The following is a 22,423-nucleotide window of genomic DNA, read 5'->3' on the forward strand; positions in this document are numbered from 1 at the left end:
ACTCATCGTTATAATGCTTCTGCATTGTTCTTCGACATCGTCGTAAAGTCTCCTAGGCCATATATACATGGTCAACATAAATGCGCACGTACAATAAGTATTACCTGACGAGCCCAATGCCCCAGTAGCTCTGATATTGTCGATGGACGTCTGCTGTTAGACGATTGGCGGCGAAGATTACTGACGGGAAGCTTCCCGAACGTCCCCAAGGTTTATTCAAAGGCGATAGACGTTACCATGGCCTGAGAGTCATAGAAAAGCACAGCCACAATACAGTTTGTCGCACTGCATTCTTAACCGTTCACCGCCGTCTTCTTTTATATTCTGTCCTCGACGCTGGACGACGATGGCTTCTTCAATCACTGCCGTTTCGCCCACCCGTCGTTCGCCTTCGCCGATCGTTGTGCCTGCTTACAGGCAGAGCCTCCTCTCAACCCACAGCAGCATGCTGTCATCGTCAGCTACATCCTACAAGACCGCCCCCGTCTCTGCCGCTGCCTCGCGCCAGTCTCTTCCGCTGTCTACGACGTCCACTGCGTCGTCTCCTCACACCATCACCAATCGAGATGGAGACGACAGCACCAACAATGAGCAACCTCAGATTATCATGGTCACCAGTGAGGTGGAGGTAGAAACCGGGCCTGCTGGCCAAGATAGTTATTTTACCAGAACGACGGTGACAAAGTCGGTGACGACGGAAACGGTGCAACCAAGCAGTGACGAAGTCCACTTTGGTCCGCCCCCGCCCTCTCCCCCCGCCAGCGTTGAAAGAGACGAACTGGAGCCGCCGCCTCCTCCCAGTCGACTACTACCCGCGTCGCATTCAGATTCCGTCATTCGCGAGTCCTCCACTACTGCTCGAGAACGTCAAGCATCATCCACATCTTCTCGATTGACAGCCAGGTCATCCACATTCGACACTACCCTCCACAGGGCCTCAACCGACACCAAAGGCTCTCTTCCAACCCTCCGTTACGCCTCTCCCCCCACCGCCGCCGGCGAATCATCATCAAAATCAGCAGCATACGATCCATACCTCCAGCCTCCGGTCGCCATCATACCCATGCGTCCAACTCGTCGAAACACAACAGGTTCAAGCCCCATCGCTGCCAGTTTCAAGCGCGGCCATCAGACACATACGAGGCAATATGGGAGCTCGTCGCATTCACCTGAGGATGCGTCGTATATCGGTGAAGCGGGGATAGAGCTCGCGTCTGATATTGAGATTGCTGCGGAGCAGATTAGGAGGGAGAGGATGGAGAAGAGGGCGAAGCAGCAGCTGCAACAAGAAGCGGAGGCGGCGCTTACGCGCGCTGAGGCGCGGCCCAAGTCTGAGCAGGATATGCCGCTTGTGGGGAATCTTATTGGGGAGGATCATGTGAATTATGTGTTGATGTATAATATGTTGACGGGTATACGTATCGGGGTGGGTTTCGCTCTTTCCTTATTCATGATACACGCTCACGTCGAGCAGGTTTCTCGATGTCAAGCTAAAATAAAACGACCACTGACGATAGAAGACTTTACCGCGCGTCACAAGTTTTCATTCGATATCGTCGGAAACGAGCTGACTCCGTCTGCAAAATACGACTTCAAGTTCAAGGATTACGCGCCTTGGGTATTTCGCACACTTCGAGAAGACATATTCCATCTAGACCCCGCAGACTACCTCCTCTCCCTCACCGCAAAATACATCCTTTCCGAACTCGGATCCCCCGGCAAATCAGGCTCCTTCTTTTATTTCTCGCGAGACTATCGGTTCATAATCAAAACCATCCGACACTCTGAACATAAATTCCTCTTGTCCATCCTCCCACAATACTTTGACCACGTCAAAGAAAACCCACATACGCTGCTTAGTCGGTTTTACGGGTTACACCGCGTCAAGCTCCCCCGAGGTCGGAAAATCCATTTCGTGATCATGAACAACCTCTTCCCACCACATAAAGACATCCACGAGACGTATGATCTAAAGGGGAGTACGGTTGGCCGTGAGTACCCCGAAGACAAAGCCGCGCGAAACCCACGGGCTGTGCTGAAAGATTTGAATTGGATAAAGAGGGGGAAGGCGTTGGATTTGGGACCGGAGAAGAGGGCGTTGTTGACGGAACAGCTTAGGAGGGACGCGGAGTTTTTGAGGGGGGTTAATGTTATGGATTATAGTCTTTTGGTGGGGATACATAATATGCAGAGGGGGAATAGGGATAATGTTAGGAGGAATACGTTGAAGGTGTTTTCGGTGGGTTTTCTTTCTTTCTTTCTCCTTAACGACATATGGCTCACCCACCATCGCGTATTTGTAGCCGGACCTACCCAACTCCCTAGGCCGCTCAAAAACAACTTCAGGAGGACACAAATCCCCCGAAGCCATCGCCATGCGTCGGGCCATGCGGTCCTCGGACCCAAAGCGGCTAGGCAAACATACTATCCGACTCCCCGAAGAAGATATCGGGGATCGACTTCAGTTGATCTTTTATCAAGACGAGGCAGGGCTGAGGGCGACGGACGAAGGCAATGAAGGGTTGGATGTGATTTATTATTTGGGCGTTATTGATATTTTGACGCCTTATTCACTTGTGAAGAGGGCTGAGCATTTGTGGAAGGGGTTGAAGGCTGATCGGGTGAGTCTTCCTCCATTTTCTTTTGGGAACTTGAAGAAGAGAATGTTGATTTTGGGGGGGTCAACAGCATAAGATAGCCCGGTTCCACCTGGGGGAATATGCGGAAAGGTTCTTTTGATTTTATGAAGGCTATTATGAGAGGGGGTGAGGGTGGTGCGAGGTTTGAACCTGAATAGACTTGTGTTGGGTTCACGTCTTGCGCCGCCGTTTTTCTCCCTCCTCCTCGATCACCCGCCCGCCTCCCTAGGCCGTTCGTTCATACGGCAAGCTCCCACCCATCCGCTACCGCGGTCCCTCCCGTCCTTCTCCACTCCACCCAGCCATCCCTTCAAACCAAACCAAATTTAACGAACCAACCCCATTGCTGGAAGTCAGAAGTCAGAAAAAGTCCCACCACAAGAAAAGAGACCCCTGCAATCACAAAAAAACCATTCATCCATCCATATACTGTATCAACCACACACGCCTCCCACCCGGACCTCACTCACTCAAACTCAAATCACGCTAGCATAAGCAATACCCGGGTTCATAATTTCAATTCCTTATCACTCAATTTAACTATCTCTCCACCCACGCTCATTTGATCGATCTCTCACTCCTTATACCTCCCCATTTTCCTTTCCTTTCGAACGCGTATCTTTTTTGTATCTATATACGATTTGTCTCTCTCTCTGACTCTCTGGACTTTCTCTCCCTCGAGCTATTGGCGTTCTCGTCGCCCTCACTGTCCTTTTTCGATAGCTTATCTCTATAGCGAACTATGGTTTCTTTTGGGCATGACCACCACACTCATTCATTCATTCGTCTTCTACGATACAACTGCTTCTTCCCCTTCCAAAATTCGACATTCAACATGCCTCCTGCGTCAAGTTGAACAATCCATCCCCGGATTTTGCGAATATGCCATTAAACAGTGGTTTTTACTACGATACAGTATGTGATACAAGAAAAGATCCCAGTGGTTCATGGTAATAAATTATACAAAAATCAAACATCGCATCACTCAGACTCTTCCTCGGCTTGAACAGGTTTCTTCCGGGTAGCTATCAGGGTTACGACCAGTCAGTTCATGGGTACCGGCAAGACGAAGGAAAGGACGGCGTACTTCGCTTTGAGGCCCGTTTCTTCGCTGCCTTCTTCTCTACACGCTTTTCGAGAGCTTGGTCTTCCTCTCCTTGGTTCTTGTGTTCCTCCAGAAGCTAGGTAATCATCGACTGTCAGCGACAATATCGATATCATTCTATCAGAACATACATGCTCGAACTCATTGAGCTCATTATCCGGCTTGTCCTTAGATTTATTAGAACGTGCCTGTAGATAAAGAAGTAAGCATCAGAGCCCTGAAAACTGCTTGAAAGACCGTACTTTTGCCAGAATCTCTGTAAACTTTTCATACACCTGAGGTTCGTGTAGTTTATCCCGATAGAATTGGAAGCCCTCAATTAGCTTCTTGACGGACCGCTCCGATTTGAATGGGAGGAGGGAAAGACAGAAAGCGATGTCGCGCCATTGACGAGGATCTTCGCTGAGCCTGAAACGCTGGCATAGCTTCTCGACGATGTTCTCTGCTTGTTTTTCCTAGGGTACGTGATGGTAAGGCACTGCATATCAAGACAGCCAGCTCGAGAAACGGACCTTTTCGATAAAGGTGAAGATGTATTGGAGTGTACTCCTGAAAGTCTTTTCGTCAACGGCATGATCACCCGTCGACAAATGGCTGATCACTATCCAAACAAAATCAGTATCCCATAGTGAGCGTCAGACGAAAAAAACTTACCATCAGGGAGGTTATTGTAGATCGCGTTCTCCTTCGTAGACAGCTCGCTAAAGAACAGCTTCGCCAGATCCGCAATACGTGCATCTTCATCTTCAACGCACTTGGCCATCTCCCCAAGCTGGCCTTTCACCTTGATCATCCCGTTCAAGATCAAATGCGTCAAACAGCGACATCGCCCAGCGCGATGACGATATTACTCCGGATGTTGGCGTCTTTGGACGTTTCGAGGATCTTGAATAGTAGCCGGTGGTTCTGGTCGCAGAACTGCGAACTGACGCAAAGGAACTTGCTGAATGATAGCGTTGCAGCTGCTCGCAGTGTCGGACTCTGCAAACAAGATTGAGATATACCCAGAAATGTATTCTAGGACAGAGCACGAACCTTGAATTTGTGAGGGCTACCACAGATATGGACGACCATGGGACCGTACATCGCCAAAAGGGAGTCAGTGCCGTAGAGCATCTCCGTTTCACGAACACCTGCGACGCGATCTCCAATTTCGTCCTCTGCATTACCAGCAACTTGATCAAGCTCCTCGCCATCCTTGGAAGCTTTATCGGTGCCTTTCGCCTTCGCTGCCAACTTTTCGGCTGCGAGACATGCATGGTTACTTGACGAAATCAAATAGAACAAACAAGAGACCTACCAGCTTGTTTTTCGTCCTTTTGGCGCTTCCACTCCCGCTCAACAAGTTCCAGAAACACGATCTGCTTGATAGCCACATGTCCCACAATGAAAAGAAGCTGGCTTAGCTCAAACGCATCGCCGACATCCTTCTCCTTATCACCCTGCTGCGTTCCTGGAGTCGAGTCCTGCGTGGCCGTGTCCAATGAGTTTTGGGTAAAGTCTCCTGGATGGTCTTCAGCCATAGCATCAGGGTCCGTCTCTGGCGGCTCGTTATTGGGTTTAGGAACAGCAGGTTTGGGAGCACGAGGGGTGAAAGCTTTGATAGTAAATTTCTTGATAAGCTCATTGCAGAACACGTCTGGATGCTCGCCAAGCGCATATACGGTGTTGATGACTTGCTCAGCGAACCCAAACCATTCTCGGGATCGACAGGGATGGTTGACGGCATCTTGGAGTTTGCGGAAGATCGGATTGGTCATCTCGATGCGCATGGTTTTATCGAGGAGGGAACCTGTGATGGTGTTAACTTAAACCCCCTTGACTTTGCACGAGACATACCTTTGACCTTCTTGGCACTCCCGTTCAATCGCTGTAAAGCCACGCATGTGTATCGAGCCAAGGTAAGATCAGCCTTATAGCTCACATTAGCTCATACATCGAATAAGATTGACAGAAAGACAATTCACCTTGCCCAACGGTCCCAAACCCACTTTGAGTAGGGTGTCAACACGATCACTCAGCACGCTGCGTCTTCCCAAGGCAAGCATGCCCAAGATGATGATGGCTCCGCGGCGCTGCTGACTCGGAATGTTTTGTTTAGAACCTGTATGACGGTATGTAAGAACAAAGAAGAGCCATAACGCAAGGTGAACATACTATAAATCTGCCAAAGCTTGGAAATGACATCTTGATGAATCTGCTCTTCTTCGCTCATAATACGCATCATCTCCTCCAGACTTGTCAGTTCAGCCAACGTGGTCTCGTATGTTCGCCTAATAAAATGAATGAGCCTCAAGAATTTTCATCAAGAAAGAGGGGGGATGACGCACTCTACCAAATTCTTCGCGATACGGCTGACTTGCTCTTTCGGCTGCAGACCCTCGATAGCTTCAAAGTACAATCCGCGATAACAGTCAAGCAGCTTCTGCCGAACACCTTTACCCTCCTTAGCCTCCTCCGCAGGTCCAGAATTGTTGTTATCCTTGACCCATATCAAATGCAGCATCTTCCTAATCCCGACCTATGCAAACGCAAACGAACGTGAGCTCTTGAATGACTTCACCCTCCAACGAAACCAAAACCAACCTTGGCGCTCTCAAACTCATAATCATGCGCAACCTTGAAGAACTCAATAGCCTCAGCAACCTCCAGCTTATTCTTCGATCCTAAAAGCAACCCCATTGGCTCCATCGCATTCTCAATCTGACGAATGAAAGCCAGGCCCTCGACGAAATATTTCTTGCGCAACTTCATCAGCTGAAGTTCTTGACCCTCCAACCCGGCCAGGACGGCTTGTTCCTCGGTAACGGCAGCCACGTTCAATTGAGATTTGCGGGGTTTGAGCTTTGCATGCTTCTTTTTCTTCTTGGGCTTTTTCTTGGGCGTGGCGTTTTCGTCATCTTCGTTGACGGCCATTTTCGCGTCATCCTCGTCCTCGTCTTCTTCGTCGCTCTCTTCATCTTCGTTGTCCTCTGGTTCGGTATCTACATCCATCGAATCTTCCTTCTTGACCTTTGACCTAGCAAACGAGAACCGTCAGTTTGATCTACACACGAAGAGCATAAAAATCACTTTTTCGATTTCTTCTTCCTTCCAGATTCACCCTCCTCCCCTCCTCCCTCCTCTTCTTCGTCGTCCTCCTGTTCTTCCTCTTCCTCCTCTTCCTCCTCCCCCTCCGGCTTCTCAACCGCATTCCCAATCTTCCCCTCAATCTTCTCCAACTCCTTACAAACATCCTGATACTCCGCCTGCCACACATCAAGCTGCAACATACCCCCATGCGTGCGATACGGATGCGTCTCCAACAACTTCACCAAAAGCGCCGCAGCCGTCTTCCTCACCGTCGCGCCCTTATCCGCCAGCGCAGCAATGGCAGCACTGGTAATCGCCAAGCGCTGTTTAGGAAACTTGGGCTTCAAGTCGCACATCTTTGCGAGAACTTGGAGGAGCTTCGTGCGCACGTATGAGGAGATGTCGAGCGTGCGTTCGAGGAGCAGGTCGAAGAGCCCGCTTATTTGCTTTTGGGCGGTTTTGGAGTTGTCGTTGTCTGTGCTTGTGTTTGAGAGCTCGGTGATGATGGAGCCGATGACTTCGACTAGGGCTTGACGCATTGGGTATGACTGGTGCGTGAGATGGGTACTCGTTAGGCGGTGAACGTCAGAAAAGAGCTAGACGGACCTCGGAATCCAGCTGGTCTAGAAGGAGGCTGAGTTGTTTGAGTATTGCGCGTGGAGCGAGCTCTGCGAATTTGACGAGGAACCTCGCGAATGCACGAGGGCCTTTGCTATCTTGTGCATTGAACGTCTTGCCCGCGATATCGCGTAAGATTTCGTCCCCGACTTGAGCATGGTCGTACTCCCCAGCAAGGACGGTGAGGCACTCTGCCATGGGCTCGGAAAGGTGTTCAAAGAATGTAAGAAATTGGATGATGTTGATGTGGACAGCAAAAGATTGACCATGGTGTTTCACGGAGAGACAGATGACTTTGTAGACCCAGAGCTTGATATCTGACTTTTTCATGTATTGTTCGTTTTCAGCGACGTGATATGCGGGTCTTGTGATGGTTCTACAACTATGTTAGAAGATAAAGAAGAGAACAGAAAATAGCAACGCACTTGATAAAGTCTTCCCTTTCAGCAGTCGTCGTCCAAATACGTTGCGTCTGAAGACGCAGAACTTTGACAATCAGCCCAAGTGTCGCAGGGATCTGGTCCTGCCAAGTCCACGACTCATTCTTCTTGCTCGCAGCTCCACGACCCGCTCCTCTCTCAGCTCCAGCTTTACCTCCCCTCCCTCTCCTACCCTTTGTAGCAGCTGCCGGCGGTGGCGCATCATCCTCAGTGGCCTTGACCTTCTCAGCCGCCGTAACGAACCATTGCAGCAAAAACGCGTACAGCTCCAACGGCGTTTTATGCGCCATGTACGACTGCTGGTCTCCCAACTCCACATCACGCATAGTGGCCTCTAATTCCGCCAGGAGACCAGAGGAGATGGAGTCGAGTAGTTTGCTCATGACGGAGCCAGATACCGCGTCTGCGTGTTTGAGTAGACACCTATATATGTCAAAGACCTGTTCATCTATAATTGCGCTGCTAGAGTCGGCGACAGCCTCCACGGCAGCTACCAAATCGTCAGATTTTGAGTGGAATTGGAAATGAGATTGGCACCTTCAAGAAGCCGCTCCGGATCCTCTGTTGTGAGATCATAATCGTGTGGTATGTCGTAGCTATCAAGTTCCTGGAGAGCCTCGACCTCTATTCGTAAATCGAAGCTGCTGATCATCGTGGTCGACGTTGACTCCAAAGTTGAACGCGTCGCGTCAGTCACGTGCACATATTCATTATGTGCGTTTGTTTACAGCGCCTGATCTTTGTCGTCGAGGATGATCGTTCAAATTCAAACGTTAAAGTCTAGAATTGCCGTAGGTTGCACACCATGAGCCTCGTCTAGTGAAAGCGTTAAATTTTGCGACACGGTGATTTGGATGATTAACAAAGCAATGCTCGACCGCCATACTTGGGCAAGTCCTGAAAATAGTACATCTATAATAAATGTGGAACGATACAATGTCGAGTAGATAATGTCCAATCCGAGATCAAAGGTAAAATGGTATACCGTACACCACGGGAGCTGCGCCAGTCAAGTACTTCAGCTTGCATGAATCCCGCGACTGTGCCACAGAAGCCACCAGAGACAGAGAAGGAGATGTGTGGGGTTCCTTTCCGGGTTCATTCCACTTGCTAACATCGGCAGGCGTCAAACGCAACTTGTCGAAGACGGATTGGGAGAACTTGTCGATGTCCTTGTCAGTGACGTCCCACAAGTTCGCGACAAGCGTAGGGCTAATAGAAGATGGCATTAATGGTAATTGAAGTAAAAGACGGTTCAGATACGTACCATCCAGCGAGCATGTAGTTATAAGGTGTTCCCGTCCTATCAAAATCACCCAACTCCCGGAGAGCACCCGACGAACAACCCCAAAGCATAGTTGCAGCGCATTTCGGAAGGCTGCGAATCCTATGAGATCGGATATACTGTTCCCCACCTCCATGGCCAAAGTAACTACCATGGAACCATTCATATCAGTAACATTTGAACGAACAAGAAAGAATACTTACACAACCAAGTCCTGCGTCTTCAGCGCATTCACAAACTGCTGCTCACTAACAGCCTGGCCAATCACACCATCCCACCCAGCTTTCTTCATCCCATGAGCCCAATCCCGGAATCGACCTTCAGTTCGAGCTAGATCGCCACTGGGATTCAAGATGAAGTATCCTTTTCGAGGATCAATGACCGCTCCAGTGATTGGATCGTCCTCCACAGAATCGCCCTGTCTTTTCCACTTGGCGAACGCAAGCCTGTCGTACAAGAACTCAATGTTGGGAATCCGACTGACACTTCGCCCTCTCAGGATCGGTATACTCTCCCAAGGTATCCCCTGAACATTCTTGTCGAGGACCAAGAACAAATGTTCGTCCTGGTCATTCGCCAATGAAGTGGTCATCTTGCCTGTGATCGTCTTTTTCCACTGCCGAAGCTTCGCCGCGTGTTCTTCCAACACAGCCCGAAGGTCTACCACCAGCTGAGCGATATCGACTTCTGCAATAGCGACTGGGACGCCGTGAAATGAGTAGAGGTCCAAGATGAAGTAGATAAGATCTTCGAGCTCTTCATCCTTGCATTTCGGTGACAACGTGGAGAAACACTTGAGAATCGGATCGTCGAGTGTCAATTGACTGGGTCCCTGTGCCTGCGATGCAGTTTTCTTGTGGTTTCCTGCCCGCTGCTTCGGTTTCTTGTCCTTAACATGAAGGCTTCGCTGAAAGATCTTGTCGAATTGCGCCCGGAGATCCGAAATCATCTCTGGAGTCGCGTCCGACCGTGGACTAAGGATTATCTGATATACATAGTTAATACATGTCAGACGAAAGACAGAAATCACTAACCTTGAACGCTCCCAACCAGCAAAACTCGACATTTTCAAGCAGCTCGCGTAACCTCGTATCCAGATCACCCCTTTGCTTCCACCAATTCGCGCGAGCCTCTTCGTCATCCGATTTGATGTTGACGGCTGTCTTGGTACCCTCGTCACTCAATCTTACGATCTCGCGCAACTCGCCAATAGCATCGTCGAACCCTAAATGGTCTTCGTCATTGTCATCTCCGTTATCTCTCCTTCCTTTCAGAGGCACGCAGAAAACAAGTGGTTGGCTTCCTTCGACTCCGCCTTCTCGTCGTGAGATGAACAACGTGCTCTTATCGTCTGTGATATTGATGTTGATTACGATCCAGTTACCGGGAAGGTCCCCCGTCTCCGAGGTCGAAAGAGATTGAACGTCAAGGCGTCGTGAGCGATATTTTTCTCGGATAGAGGTCCAGTACGCTTGAATCAAGGCATCTTCTCGCAAGGCGCTGTCTTCTGCATCATCATCGGACTCTAAATCAACGTTGAATCTGCCCGGGCGTTCTATCTTTGGCCGAGGACGAGGTGTCCCATCCGAGGTGATAAGTGGCCACTGGAGGTCGTCGGACATGTGAGGTGCAGAAAATTTGTGTTCGATGGATTCCAACATCTCTCTCCGCAGAGTAATTGCAGTCGAAACATCTGTAAAACCATCAGTATCCCCAATCGAGGGTAATAAAAGTAATCCCACCCAGTAACGTGGCAGTGACCACCGAACCGCCATTTCCTGGTCTGCCAAGGGAAGTTTGGAAGGCTTCGATAAGTGCGAGAGAAATGGCAGCATCCCGAAGTTTGAGGACACTACCATTCCGAGAAGTCAATGATAGGTTTGCTTGAAATAGCTTCTCTGCCTCTTCCAAAGCGTTCAGAACATCCTGAGTGGGTAATGCGAACGCGACCTTGTGCGTAGTCGACATTCCCATGGGAATGGCGATTGCTACGATGTACTAATAAGTTTCTGCAACGACGAAAAAACGATCAACTCACTAAACTCGGTGAGGGAACTTAGGAACATATCAGCGCGGAAGCGAGCATAGACACTGTAGAGAGTTAGTTTTCCCATGAGAGAGTTCTCATTCGCCTTCGAAATTGATTGGGTCAAATTTTTGCGTTGGGACGAAGTCGAGATTTCTTACCTTCATTCGGGATGAAGACGGCAGAGACAAGAACTTCTCAAGCAGGCCATTGAGGTCTTCATCTGGCTGATCGCGTCGTGACCAGACTGCTTTTGTTAGAGAAAGCTAGCGAAAAATTGAACATGAACGTACTATGCTGGTGAAGAACGGCTGCCAGGAGTTCAGGAGCAACAGTGTCAGGGAGAAGCTTCGTCCGAGGGGATGTTCCTAGTGATCGTCGAGGACTGAAGCGAAGGAACTTTGTTTGTCTTTTTTCTCTGAGAAATGAGATATAATGTCACGTACCTAAACGCCAAACTCTCGAATTGCTGGAACGCGCCATTAAGCTCCTCCAGCATTTTCATTGTCGAAAGATAAAGTTCTTGCGCATCTTCATGCTGAGCGCTTCGCTCATTACACTCCGCTCGGAGCCGATGAACGATAATAGTATCAATGCCTGGCAGGTGAGAGGGCAACGCAGCAGCTTTTTCCAGTGTTGCATTTGCCTCCTGCAGTTGACCAAGATGAAGCTGAACCTCTGCCTTCCGAGTCAACGCACGGCCAACAACAGTGGGAACGTTCAATGCTTCGGCAAGATCCTGAGCCTGCTGTGCAAAGTACTCAGCTTCCCGAGGGGATCCACGCGTCAAGTACATCTGCGACAACGCGAACAGAGTGGAAAAAAGTCCCTCAGCTGTCCGCCACTCCAAATCATGAATGAAAGATCGTGGAGGGTATGACTTGTTCGGCGTAGGTTGTGATTGTGCTGGAGCGGATGTTTGGTCAGCCGTAAGGGCTTCTTTCATACCTGTCATTTCAAATGGATTCGATTCCGAGGATGGTTTAGTGGAGGATTGAGGCGAAGGGTTAAGACGTCCTAATGTGTCCACAGCCCGATTCCACAAACGAAGAGACTGGAGCATGCCTTCCAGTGATGTAGCAACGTCCTCCTAAATAGGTTCGATGTCAACAACGATGGGTGGAATATTAGAAGGCACTACCTTGCAATACTGAATCAATCCGAAGATATGGGAAGCCATCGCTGCCCTCTCCAGACGCTTGACCCGTGTATGGATCCGTTGAAGAGTGGTCGATCCTTTCTCCTCCGTATCCAACCTGCTTGAATGAACTAGCGCCTCGTTATAGACATTTGAGCTACATCTCAAACTCAGCCACAAACACAACCACCAAAGAAAATAGGATACGTACCTTCGAGACACATCCTCGATTAAGGCCAACGACTCCGCAAATCGTAACAAGAAGGCGGAGGATACCTCCGGCGAGGCTTGTCCGTTTCTAACAACCTCCAATGCCAGATTGAAAATCATGGCCACCCTCTTCATCTTACCAATCTTCACGTACTCATGTGCAAGGTCAATTGATGCAGAGATGTATCCTAAAGTACGCGGGAGAGACGTCAAGAATAGATTACATGTTTAGATATGGAAGACACACCATCGCTCGCCACGCCAGCGTGGCGCTCACACAACTTCCTTGTGAGGTCCAATATATGGACTTTTGGAAGAACCAGGCAAAGGAGACCAAGAAGGCGAGCCGTGAGTTCTGAGAATAACAGTAATTAGACTAGGTAACTCGCAAACAACGGCACCAAAGAACTTACGGAGCAGCCCTAAAAATTGATCAAAGTCATCAAAAGTCAACAGTGACTTCGTCTTCGCAGCAGCATCCAAAGAGGGTCGAGGTGGCGTTCTCGCAGTATTCAGTGAAACTGGCTGAAGTGCTAGAATGAAAAAGAAGGCAAATTAGCACATGTTAACCGAAAATATGATCAACACTTACCAGCCCTTGGCTTGACCTGGGGAGTAACAGGAGGACGAGCAGCCACCCTCGAGTTACTCTTGACTGGAGCAGCTTTCTTTGGAGCAGCCGGTACGCGTTGACGAGTGGTCCTGGTAGCTTTGGGGGATACAATTCTTGGTATCTGCGTTAACGAGGATGAGACCTTTCTCACTTTGGGACTCAGCCCTTTCCTCGCTACCCTGGGACTCCCAGCTGGACCAAGAGCGAGGAGGTCTTTCAGAATCTGACACGCTTGATCTGCATGTTGAGCCATAACTGTGCCTTGCTCCGGGTCTGCGCGTTTATGAGCGTGAAGTGCGAGCCAGAGGTGTGCGGATGCATGGTATTGCAGGCGGTAAGGAGCTAATGCAACATCCCGAGCCAAGTTCTAGTTTGGAAGATCAGGTCCATGATGAAAGGCTCGAAGAATGGGGGGAAGTCCATACCTGAGCCGTCAAGAGACGCTCTACTTCACTGCCCATCTCCTGCACATTTCCCAAGATCACGGCCCAGTCATCTCCAGAGTCCCGATATGCAAAGGCCATACACCTTATCAGAACTCTGGATCGCCTGATAGGGAACGAGGCCGCATCATAAACTTCCAGAGAATCTCTTAACAGCTTCACAAAGACACCCCGTACGCCCTCTTTCCATTGACTCGGCTGAAGGCCATCAATCTGCTGCTCCAGAAGGACTCCGACAACCCGAGGGTCCATGACAAGGTTGCCGTCATCAGAGGCAGCGAAACGCTGGGGAGAACGAAGGGAGACATCTTCTGGCGGCAGAAGCAGCTCGCATGCCCCAATGTAACTTACTCGGTCGATGGTGGCCATTAACTGCTTAACGGATGAGCTGGCAGATGCTCCGAATAAATCCTCGACACTCTTCGCATCCGTTTGACCTTCAAATCCAGAGGACGTAAACGGAAATGTGCATATACACTGTTGGAAAGCGTCGTAGGCATTCTTCAAGAAAGAACATGTGAGCCACGTAGTCAACAGAAGGGCAGAGAAATCACCTTGCGATCCCCATTCTTACTATAACAAACAGCGAGCAACTCCCAGCGACGGTAAAGCTGCTCTTCCAGCTGATTCCATTCCATTTCTCCGTCGACTTTACTCTTCGTCTCCGGATTTGCCTCTTCCTTCCCCTTCCCTTTCCCTTCCCCGCGCCCTTTCATCGACAACGCCTTTGCGCCAAGAAGACACGCCTCACGTAGAAACGGCACTGCAGCACCATATCGTGTTGCTTGATAGAGTGATCCTGAAATGTTGTAGTATGTCCCCGAAATGCAACGCATGTAATTCGCACGGTCTACGTCTGCATCCTGAGGCACAGAATCAAGGATAGATACCGCAACCCCGAGATGCTCAAAGGCAGGGACATACGTCCTAGGGTCCTGAACATTGAGAGCAGTGCGTGCGAGCACGAAGAGAGAATCCAACGTGCGAGTGATGATGTCAGATTTCCGCGCTACGGAAACTGCAAGCTTTTGGAGAAGGTCGACACAAGACAACACGAAGGCTTTAACCTCCGTATCTGTAGACAGGGAGTCAAGTGACTTGACGGCCATTCGACGGAGTCTTTCGAATGCTCGATCCACTTTGCCACTAATACGAGCGAGTTCCTGGTCTTCCGAGAATAGTAAAGATTGTAGGCAAGCTGACGTCTTTATCAGGGCAGTGCATGATTCCAGATGCTTGATTAGCACGTCTGCAGAGAGCGTCGTGAGCGAGCAGAGTAAGAACAGGAAACCACCTACCATCTTCTACGGGCCTTTGCTCCAGCAAGGTCGTAACCTGTGCGAATTCTGCGCAAATCCGAGTAGCCTCCTTTGTGATGGTATCGGCATCTTGTGCTTGCGTCCTTCCCACCGGTTGGGCGATCTTACTGGAGGACGGCTTGGGGAGCTCATGCTGCATCAGCTTTCCAATCCTCTCAAGGGCAGAGATATCCCCAGCCTAGCCGTCCGTGTTGAGTGTGTCATCACAATGATTGATAGGAACAAACGTACCCGTTTCGCAAAAGCCATCCAATACTCGCAAAATCCGACGAAACCTTTCCCCTCTAAAAATGACAGGCCATCTTCCCGCTTCTGAGCACACCCAAGAATCTCCGCATATTCGCAGAGGACTAGATTTGTCACCTTCTCCTCCACCTCGGGGGAAAGCGACTGACTGGCCTTAACGAGAGCCACAGCAGACCTAATTACCTGTTCCCAGAATGTGCCGGATTCTATTGTCCCTCTGGAAGAGTGGCAGACACAACGAAGGGCATACATTCGTAGTTGAAAAACCCGCTCGGGATTGGGTGATGGATTGGTCGCTTTGATCTTTGCCGTTGACGAAGCTGTGGAGGTGGAAGTGGAGCAGAGCTTCGTAATTGCCGAGTAGCTGCGGGTAAGCATCGCGTCTGTTTGTTTGGCGGGCAAGGAAGATATCGAGGGCACCCAGGTCAGAAAAGAGAAGGATGTGGGGTGTGTCAAGGACGACGACAGTGCATCGACTGCTTGAGGAATTGTTGATATTGAAGCCAGTGTGGAAAGAGCGTGAGCGAGATAGGTCGATGTAAGTGTCAAGAGAGTTATATCCGTTGGTAGTGGTGAGGGGAGTGGTATTGATAGCAGATGACATCGGTGGTCATTCGAGGTGGGCGTCGTAACATTCAAGAAACCACATATTCGTGGGTGCATAGATTCTAACGCAGTTAATGCACAACCGTGCTACACAGACGTTAGACGTTGGATGAACATCAAGAGTTCGAACTCACCATATCTAGAGTAACCAACTTGCCTAAGACACTCACTGCCGCCCTTTCCACGTCCATATCCTGCAGGCATATCCTACGCAAGACGCACAAATTCTCTTCCGCCGTCAAGGCAGACGACTCGGCGTTGGACAGCGTGGTTTTTGAGAAGTTGGATAGGGACTTCTTCCAGCCAGAACGGACAACGTTAGAAAGCTCTTGTGACGCCGAATTGACAGACCGCATTGCTGAAATCCGAAGGTCATCTTCGGTTATCACCTCCGGAGCAGCCTTTTGCTTTCCCTTGGAGCCTGAAATGGTTAACTTTGTGGCCAATGCATCGGCGAGGTCTTCAGCCACCTGTTTCCCTGCTTTTGATACAGAACGGCTCGACAATGGCCGACGACGCTCCTTTGTTGCCATCCTGCGCAGAATTCCTCGATGCTATGCAATAGTGGGCCGCGCGTCCTGGGCGGGAAAAAAGTTGGAGAGCGCAGAGGATGAGTTTGAACGTGGGGGTTTGAATTATTAATATCACGACTTCCAATTCACGGTCACATGATCACGCGTTTCCCTTTCAATTTGGAATCACCAATTTGGAATCACCAATTTGGAATCAATTATCACTAGGCAAGTACTAAGTACTTAAGAATCTTCTGTCTTAATGCCACCATCACAAGTGCCATGGCCAGCGTCGAACGCCACGAATAGGAACGACCACAAGAAAACATCTGGACTTACGGAATTGGCTGCAGTGGAACTGAGGATGGCCTACCAGTCACTCACGAGTGTCAAATCATTGCTGGAGACGGCTTCCGCGACGAACGAGGTGGATGCCTCTGACGACTTCCAGTCGCAAGAGGACCAAATTACATTTGAGCCGGATTTCGAGGGAACCTGGCAAAAATGCTCGCGATGATGCAGGCGAAGCTTGACGGGGCCCCCGCTAGTAAACATGCCGACCTTCCTTACCATCTCTTCCAGGCCCTTTCTTCCTCTGGCATGGTAGAAGAAGCTCTGTCCAAGTTGAATATCAAACTTGGCGGCTCGCTCAAGCTCAAAACGGATTTCAAAATTCGGGTGGCCGCGACGGAGCGACTCGTTCGGAATGACTTCGGAACACTGGTCTTCCGAGGGGCTGTATCGTCACCTCTGTGAGCTGCAAAAGCTCGTCCCGAGAGTGGTGAGTGCCAGTGTGTGCGATATACTTATACCGGGCAAATATCTCATGTTGGATTCATCAGAATAATGAAGCAGCCTCGCGTTCCCGGTGGATCGATCCCTTCTTCTTCCGCGCCACTGCAATGGTGCCACAAGGCAGGTAGCTGGTTTTCAGCGTAGAGCAGAGCGTCCCAGAAACAACTGACAAACTTTCTAGTTTTGGAGGTTACATAGACTCCACTACCATCGGGGCAAGCACATCGGGCGCAGGTAAATCTCTTTAACAACCGTCATTCGCCTTGCTTATTTTTACCCAGAGAATTATTTGGCCCTGCCACTGCGTCTGGGGGTACCGCAAGACTTCGACCAGACTCTTTTTATATCAGAAGCCAAGACAGGCAATATTTCACTCGAGAACCATGTCCCTCAAGCCGTGTGTGAAATGTACGCTTGTGCAAAACAACTTGGGTCGGAGGGCTTATTCTTTTCATCTTCCATTGAATTAATGACAATTTCGCGGCAGAAAAGACATCATCCGTGGAGCTGTGATCGATGGGCACAACTGGATTTTCCTTGTCCTTAAAATCCACTCTAGTGGTGATGGTGCCATATATGCTCAGTCTTTGCAACGGACTCGGCTCATGAGCGTAGTCCTCTTGGTGACGAAGAAATTTCACGCACAATGTGTGATGTGATCGCTGGAATCATCGGATATTGGGTAATTGCTCGTATTCTCCTGTGCCATTGCCCTCATCTAAGACTTTTGTTTCCGTAGATAGAGCATAGCAGCGAAGATATCGGAGATGATGACTGATTCCGTGTAGAGTGGAAATAGGTAGCATGCTGGTCAGTATTTTGGAATGATCGATCTATGAATTCGATGTTTTGACTGACCTGGACATTAGTTCGTTGAACAGGTCAGAGGTCGAAGGACTGGGCTGAGTGATTCAGGTGAGGGTGGACTCTCGGAAGGGGACAGAGAGTTCTGGAATATGGGGTTCTGGTCTGCTGCATATGAAGGACCAGCTCCAATAGCACCTGGACGAGCTGCAGAGTCGTCGAGGTGACGATAAGCAGTGATCCTCCTACGCTGTAGACTCCACTCGGCTAAAACACACGAGCGTCATTACAGACGACCTTCGCTTTGCTCAATATGGAGATATTCAAAGCGGCTGCTTGTTTATCCGACAAGAACCTTCGTGATAGGCCTGCCACGCTCGAGGGACACAATTTGAAAACAGAGGCGCTCCTAGTAAAGACAAAGGAGTATCTAGGAATTGAAATGGTACCGGACGGTGTTGAATCTATGCGGTATGTATGCCGATTCCAATGTCAACGAGAAACATGATATACTGATTGCTTGTACTACGAGATGGAATTGGGGTAGTTCGGTGCTGTGTACGTAGTGACGTGTGGGATGTCTGGAAGAAGGAAGAAAACAGTTAGCCACGTAGAGCAGGTTTTAAATAGTAGCCAGGCGTTGGTTCTAACTTTTGCTCGACTTGAGGCGTTGCAAAGGACGGAGTGGGTTGTCGGCGAGAAGGTTATCGAGGAGCTCTGAGCTTTGGTGGAAGAGGATAGCCGAACAGCGAGTCGACGCATGAAGGGGTGCAAGTGGCCGAGTTGTGCGAGTCATGGTGGTAGGGGAAAGAAGATGCGATCACTAATTGGGGATTGCACTGGCGCTGTGGAACCAGAGCCTAAGTAACGAAGGATGCCGGTCAGCCAGGCAAAAGAGCATATAGATGAAAGGTGACGAGGAATTCAAAAGCCGGGGGACGGAGAACGGTATACCGAAGGAATAAGTAATGCAAGGCTGATGACTTACCGAAGGAGTTATCCCCACTCTACAGCTCTGCGACTCAAGCTTGCGCTTATGATCAGGCGGACGACGAATTGCTCTATGTGAGGGACTTGCCGTGGCTGCTGGCGAAGAGGTGATGCTGGATCCACGAGCTCCGTAGAGGCGCCTTAGCTGGGTGGATTCCGCCATGGCAATATTCCCTTCGCGGGCCGATGCATAAAGTGGTGCAAATGGTGGACCCAAAAGATGATGCAATCATGGAAGTCGGGAGAGTTGGAGTTTGCCAGTGTTGTGGAATCAGAACCTGAGTAACACACAAAGGCAGTCAGCCGAGCGTAAAACGTCAAATGGATTGCAAGGTGATAAGGGGATTCGGAAGCCAAAGCAGGGAGAAAAGCACAAAGGAGGGGGTAACTAACTCAGTGAAGTCAAAAACGTCCGTTCTCCCCTCTTCCCAGCTCTCCAGCTCGAGCTAGCGTCACTTTCTTCTGAATGACGTGAACCAGATGGCGTACCGTAGATTGTGGAGCTTCTTGAGAGCGTATTGGCGTCGTCAAGCTAGGACTGCAATGGAAAGGGCGTTTAGGGCTGGCAGTGTCGACTACGGGGCTGGAGAAAACTAACTACCAAGGAGTCTCCTCTACCCGTATGCAGAGTTGTTACGAGCGGATAGCTGAGTCGGGCTTTGCAGATGGGAAGCAGAGCAAAAAGGATTGTGGGGCTGTTGCAGTGGTAATGTAAGCATCCAGAAGGTCATAAATTCAAGGTTCTAATTGTCGTACCACTAGAAACCTCGCTTAAGATTGGGGGGTCTTGTTGGCTGTAGAAGCACGAGGCTCGTGAACGACGTTACCACGACCAGAACTGGGAGGAGATTATCAGTATATAGGAAGGAGATCGACTCGACTGGAGCATACAAGGGGAAACTGCTGCAAGGTTTGTTGCAGCAGAGAAGGGGATGACAAGGTAAGGTAGAAAGAATGCAATGGAAGGAGGAACTCACTCAGAAGCGATGCACTTAGGTTGCACTTAGGCATTCTTGCAATGAAGGCGAGAACCCATACGATAACTCTTCGCCTTTCAATCTCAACAGCTTCCAATTCGAGTGACCGTCGACGGAGGTGGCCTTTAGATTGCGTTTCCATTGCGTGCAGCAGCGAGAGGTCAGGTAGGGATGCCCAGGCGACAGTAGCTGAACGATGCAGAGATAAAACATTGGTGACTCGTGATGAAAACCTGTTTGGTGAGGGAGGTTCGGAGGCTCGGTTTGAACCAGGGGTGTTTCGAGGTTGAAAGGACCCTTGGAACCCCAGTGACGGCGGCTGAACAACGACAACACCGACGATTCCTCAGTGGGGAGGTGGGTTGCAGGGTATCTCTCCTGGGGAAAGAAAAAGGCATAGATATGTTTATGTATGTGGCGCCAGTGTTGTTATGACCCGGGTCTGACAAGACCCCCATCCTCTAGTCAGACAACATGGTTTCTGAACTGCAGAAACTGCAGCCGTCAACCGCCTCATCCGCTTCGAGTTTCCGAATCGCTCTACAATCTTCTGCCTCACAGCTCCACACCATCTAACCTCAGATTCAACAAACGAATAACGCCCTCCGCGACATCCCTCACATCAATGGCGAATGAACTGGCGAGCATCACCAAGCTGAAGGACCTTCCTGTTCAGGAGAAGGTCAGTCGTGTCAACAAGGAAGTCCGCGATAGTATCGCCGTTGCTCGAGGTCGTCAGGAAGGGCATATCGATTTGCTTGCTCGGCAAGTCTCAGGCATCTGAATCGTCGGAACGGACAGACAAGGGTCAGACATCTGACTACCAACGGCATCAACGGGCCTAATGGGCAGTATGCGCATGATTCTTTCTTCACCCTTTGAGCTCTTAAAGCCTCTACGCAACATCATGATTATGGCCGTTAGAATAAGAAAACAACACGTACCCTTCAAATCCCCGCCAGATGCCCTGTCTAAACAGTAAACACACGCCACTTTTTATGAGTCTCTCCGACGGGAGCGTAGGGATTAGACGTTGAATAGACGTATGGGTATCGGCCAGAGATTATGGCATAATACCAACTCGCATAATTGATACCTTTCTGGCTAAAGGTTGGCTCGAAACCGGAAAATCGGGGTGTATGCGGCGTTGGCTTAGAGTAGAACATGAAGAGATCGAGCCCGTCGTCGTCCGAACTTTGAAATGCCACCCTAGGAAACTGCTGCAGCCTTGTCAAGAATATCGCACGACAGACCCAGCAATTCTCGTACTTACCACCTCGCTCGTCGTATACCTCTTCTGCCTGACGTTTTTTCGAACTTCACCTGACCTCTGATTATCAGCCACGCCGAGCATGGGTGGGGGTGAGTCGCTATCATTTCTGCGGGTACGTACGTACGAGGAAAGCCGTTCCACAGGACGATGCGTTTGAAGGGCCTAATTCGTGCAGTAGGGTCTGGTGCCTGGCGGCCGAGAATCCTCCGTTCCGTGTACGTGCGTCAGTATGTAGTAACAGAGTTTTGAGCTCGTAAACATCGAGGCCGTTGGGGTAACGCTGAGTAGAAAGAGCACTGGCACGAGAGGTGAGGTGGATTAGGGTGAACGTTAAGATGTGAGAATTACAGCTAGGCATACCTTTATTCCAGAAAGAATAGCATCAAGTTGAAGCTACGCTGAGACAGGAGCGGCAGACGAGCGCACATGTAGCATTGAACGCGACAAACTTGCGGTGGTTGAAATCAAGCTTGGATGATGTCACGCCCAATTAGTACAAGTGTCCTCCCAACGTACCCCAAACACTAAGTAGTACCAGGGAAAATAGTTATTCGTACACATCTCTACTCCAATACAGCATATCATCTAGATACACTGCTAATATGGGTCTCTGTTGGTTTATTCTCCTCAATCGCTACATGGCTCCCTCGAACATCCTTCCACCATCCAACCGAGTCACCACGTCTCTTCTTCAGACCACGCAAGAAACGCCACTCCCAGAAGACACCCTCTCCAGACTAGGGAAGGTGCCACCCCATACACTCTCAGACCTCTCCTCGATAGGCGACATTTCTTAGATGCATGACCCTCAGCCGTTCGACTTCCCAGGTTCGACCAACTGCCCCCTCACACGGGGTTCGACCAACCATCCTTCGTAAGGGGCATCGACTCCCCATTGATCGTGCTCCGTTGCGCCCGCTCCTTCTTCCGAGAAGGCTGTCGAGCCGAACCCGGAAAACGTTGGGTCTTCGCATTCTACTGCTCGAAGGGGAAGGTATGTCGAACGGGCTTGAGCTGCGTATACGTAAGGTGGCGTCAGGAACTTTGCAAGCATCGCGATCGACGTAGACCTGGCTCTCTACAACGTCCACCCTCCCAAGTCATCAGTGCATTACTGCTCAAGAACCATCGCGGCTGTGCAGACGCGGTATCCGAAGTCTACCCAATTATCAATGTTGGCCAGTCAGGTCGAAAGGGGAAGGAAGGTGAGGCGCTCAGCATCACTACAGAGACGGGCGGTGTGCACGAGTGCGTGGCGGATGGGTAAAGCTTGTAGTTGGGTTGATTGGAGGGGTTGATTGGAGGGGATGAA

General features: G+C 50.0%; 5 protein-coding genes across 5 annotated transcripts; 2 read left to right on the forward strand and 3 right to left on the reverse strand.

Moving 5' to 3' along the window:
* Positions 1–346: 346 nt before the first annotated feature.
* LACBIDRAFT_397906 (phosphatidylinositol phosphate kinase PIPK5) lies at positions 347–3,494 on the forward strand (the record flags this gene model as incomplete). Its single annotated transcript, XM_001890307.1, has 4 exons — positions 347–1,426; positions 1,475–2,239; positions 2,304–2,621; positions 2,798–3,494. The coding sequence occupies 4 exons, from the start codon at positions 347–349 to the stop codon at positions 3,203–3,205; spliced, it is 2,571 nt and encodes an 856-aa protein (XP_001890342.1). The 3' UTR covers positions 3,206–3,494.
* Positions 3,495–3,519: 25 nt separating this feature from the next.
* LACBIDRAFT_397908 (mitotic chromosome condensation-related protein) lies at positions 3,520–8,526 on the reverse strand (the record flags this gene model as incomplete). The annotated part of the gene is made up of 17 exons (XM_001890311.1): positions 3,520–3,664; positions 3,727–3,820; positions 3,876–3,932; positions 3,987–4,199; positions 4,257–4,345; positions 4,399–4,725; positions 4,780–4,988; positions 5,045–5,536; positions 5,584–5,656; positions 5,712–5,848; positions 5,902–6,017; positions 6,075–6,265; positions 6,331–6,763; positions 6,817–7,364; positions 7,423–7,810; positions 7,860–8,364; positions 8,412–8,526. The coding sequence occupies 12 exons, from the start codon at positions 8,524–8,526 to the stop codon at positions 4,558–4,560; spliced, it is 3,375 nt and encodes a 1,124-aa protein (XP_001890346.1). The 3' UTR covers positions 3,520–3,664; positions 3,727–3,820; positions 3,876–3,932; positions 3,987–4,199; positions 4,257–4,345; positions 4,399–4,557.
* A 313-nt stretch (positions 8,527–8,839) lies between these two features.
* On the reverse strand, positions 8,840–16,293 carry LACBIDRAFT_317789 (cysteine peptidase C50; the record flags this gene model as incomplete). The annotated part of the gene is made up of 19 exons (XM_001890312.1): positions 8,840–9,086; positions 9,142–9,306; positions 9,363–10,144; positions 10,194–10,852; positions 10,902–11,147; positions 11,198–11,291; positions 11,347–11,432; positions 11,479–11,570; positions 11,632–12,275; positions 12,327–12,480; positions 12,535–12,721; positions 12,781–12,888; positions 12,947–13,066; positions 13,126–13,513; positions 13,572–14,090; positions 14,144–14,838; positions 14,888–15,086; positions 15,140–15,847; positions 15,895–16,293. The coding sequence occupies 19 exons, from the start codon at positions 16,291–16,293 to the stop codon at positions 8,840–8,842; spliced, it is 6,492 nt and encodes a 2,163-aa protein (XP_001890347.1).
* Positions 16,294–17,384: 1,091 nt separating this feature from the next.
* Positions 17,385–18,183, forward strand: LACBIDRAFT_317790 (uncharacterized protein). The gene is made up of 4 exons (XM_001890308.1): positions 17,385–17,479; positions 17,555–17,749; positions 17,807–17,877; positions 17,937–18,183. The coding sequence occupies exons 1-2, from the start codon at positions 17,451–17,453 to the stop codon at positions 17,724–17,726; spliced, it is 201 nt and encodes a 66-aa protein (XP_001890343.1). The 5' UTR covers positions 17,385–17,450; the 3' UTR covers positions 17,727–17,749; positions 17,807–17,877; positions 17,937–18,183.
* A 1,311-nt stretch (positions 18,184–19,494) lies between these two features.
* LACBIDRAFT_335446 (uncharacterized protein) lies at positions 19,495–22,165 on the reverse strand (the record flags this gene model as incomplete). The annotated part of the gene is made up of 8 exons (XM_001890313.1): positions 19,495–19,556; positions 19,839–20,027; positions 20,432–20,506; positions 20,827–21,058; positions 21,112–21,161; positions 21,232–21,471; positions 21,628–21,635; positions 21,978–22,165. The coding sequence occupies 8 exons, from the start codon at positions 22,163–22,165 to the stop codon at positions 19,495–19,497; spliced, it is 1,044 nt and encodes a 347-aa protein (XP_001890348.1).
* Positions 22,166–22,423: the final 258 nt, after the last annotated feature.

This window comes from Laccaria bicolor, genomic scaffold (genome assembly GCF_000143565.1).
Source record: "Laccaria bicolor S238N-H82 LACBIscaffold_88 genomic scaffold, whole genome shotgun sequence".
Taxonomy (NCBI): domain Eukaryota; kingdom Fungi; phylum Basidiomycota; class Agaricomycetes; order Agaricales; family Hydnangiaceae; genus Laccaria; species Laccaria bicolor.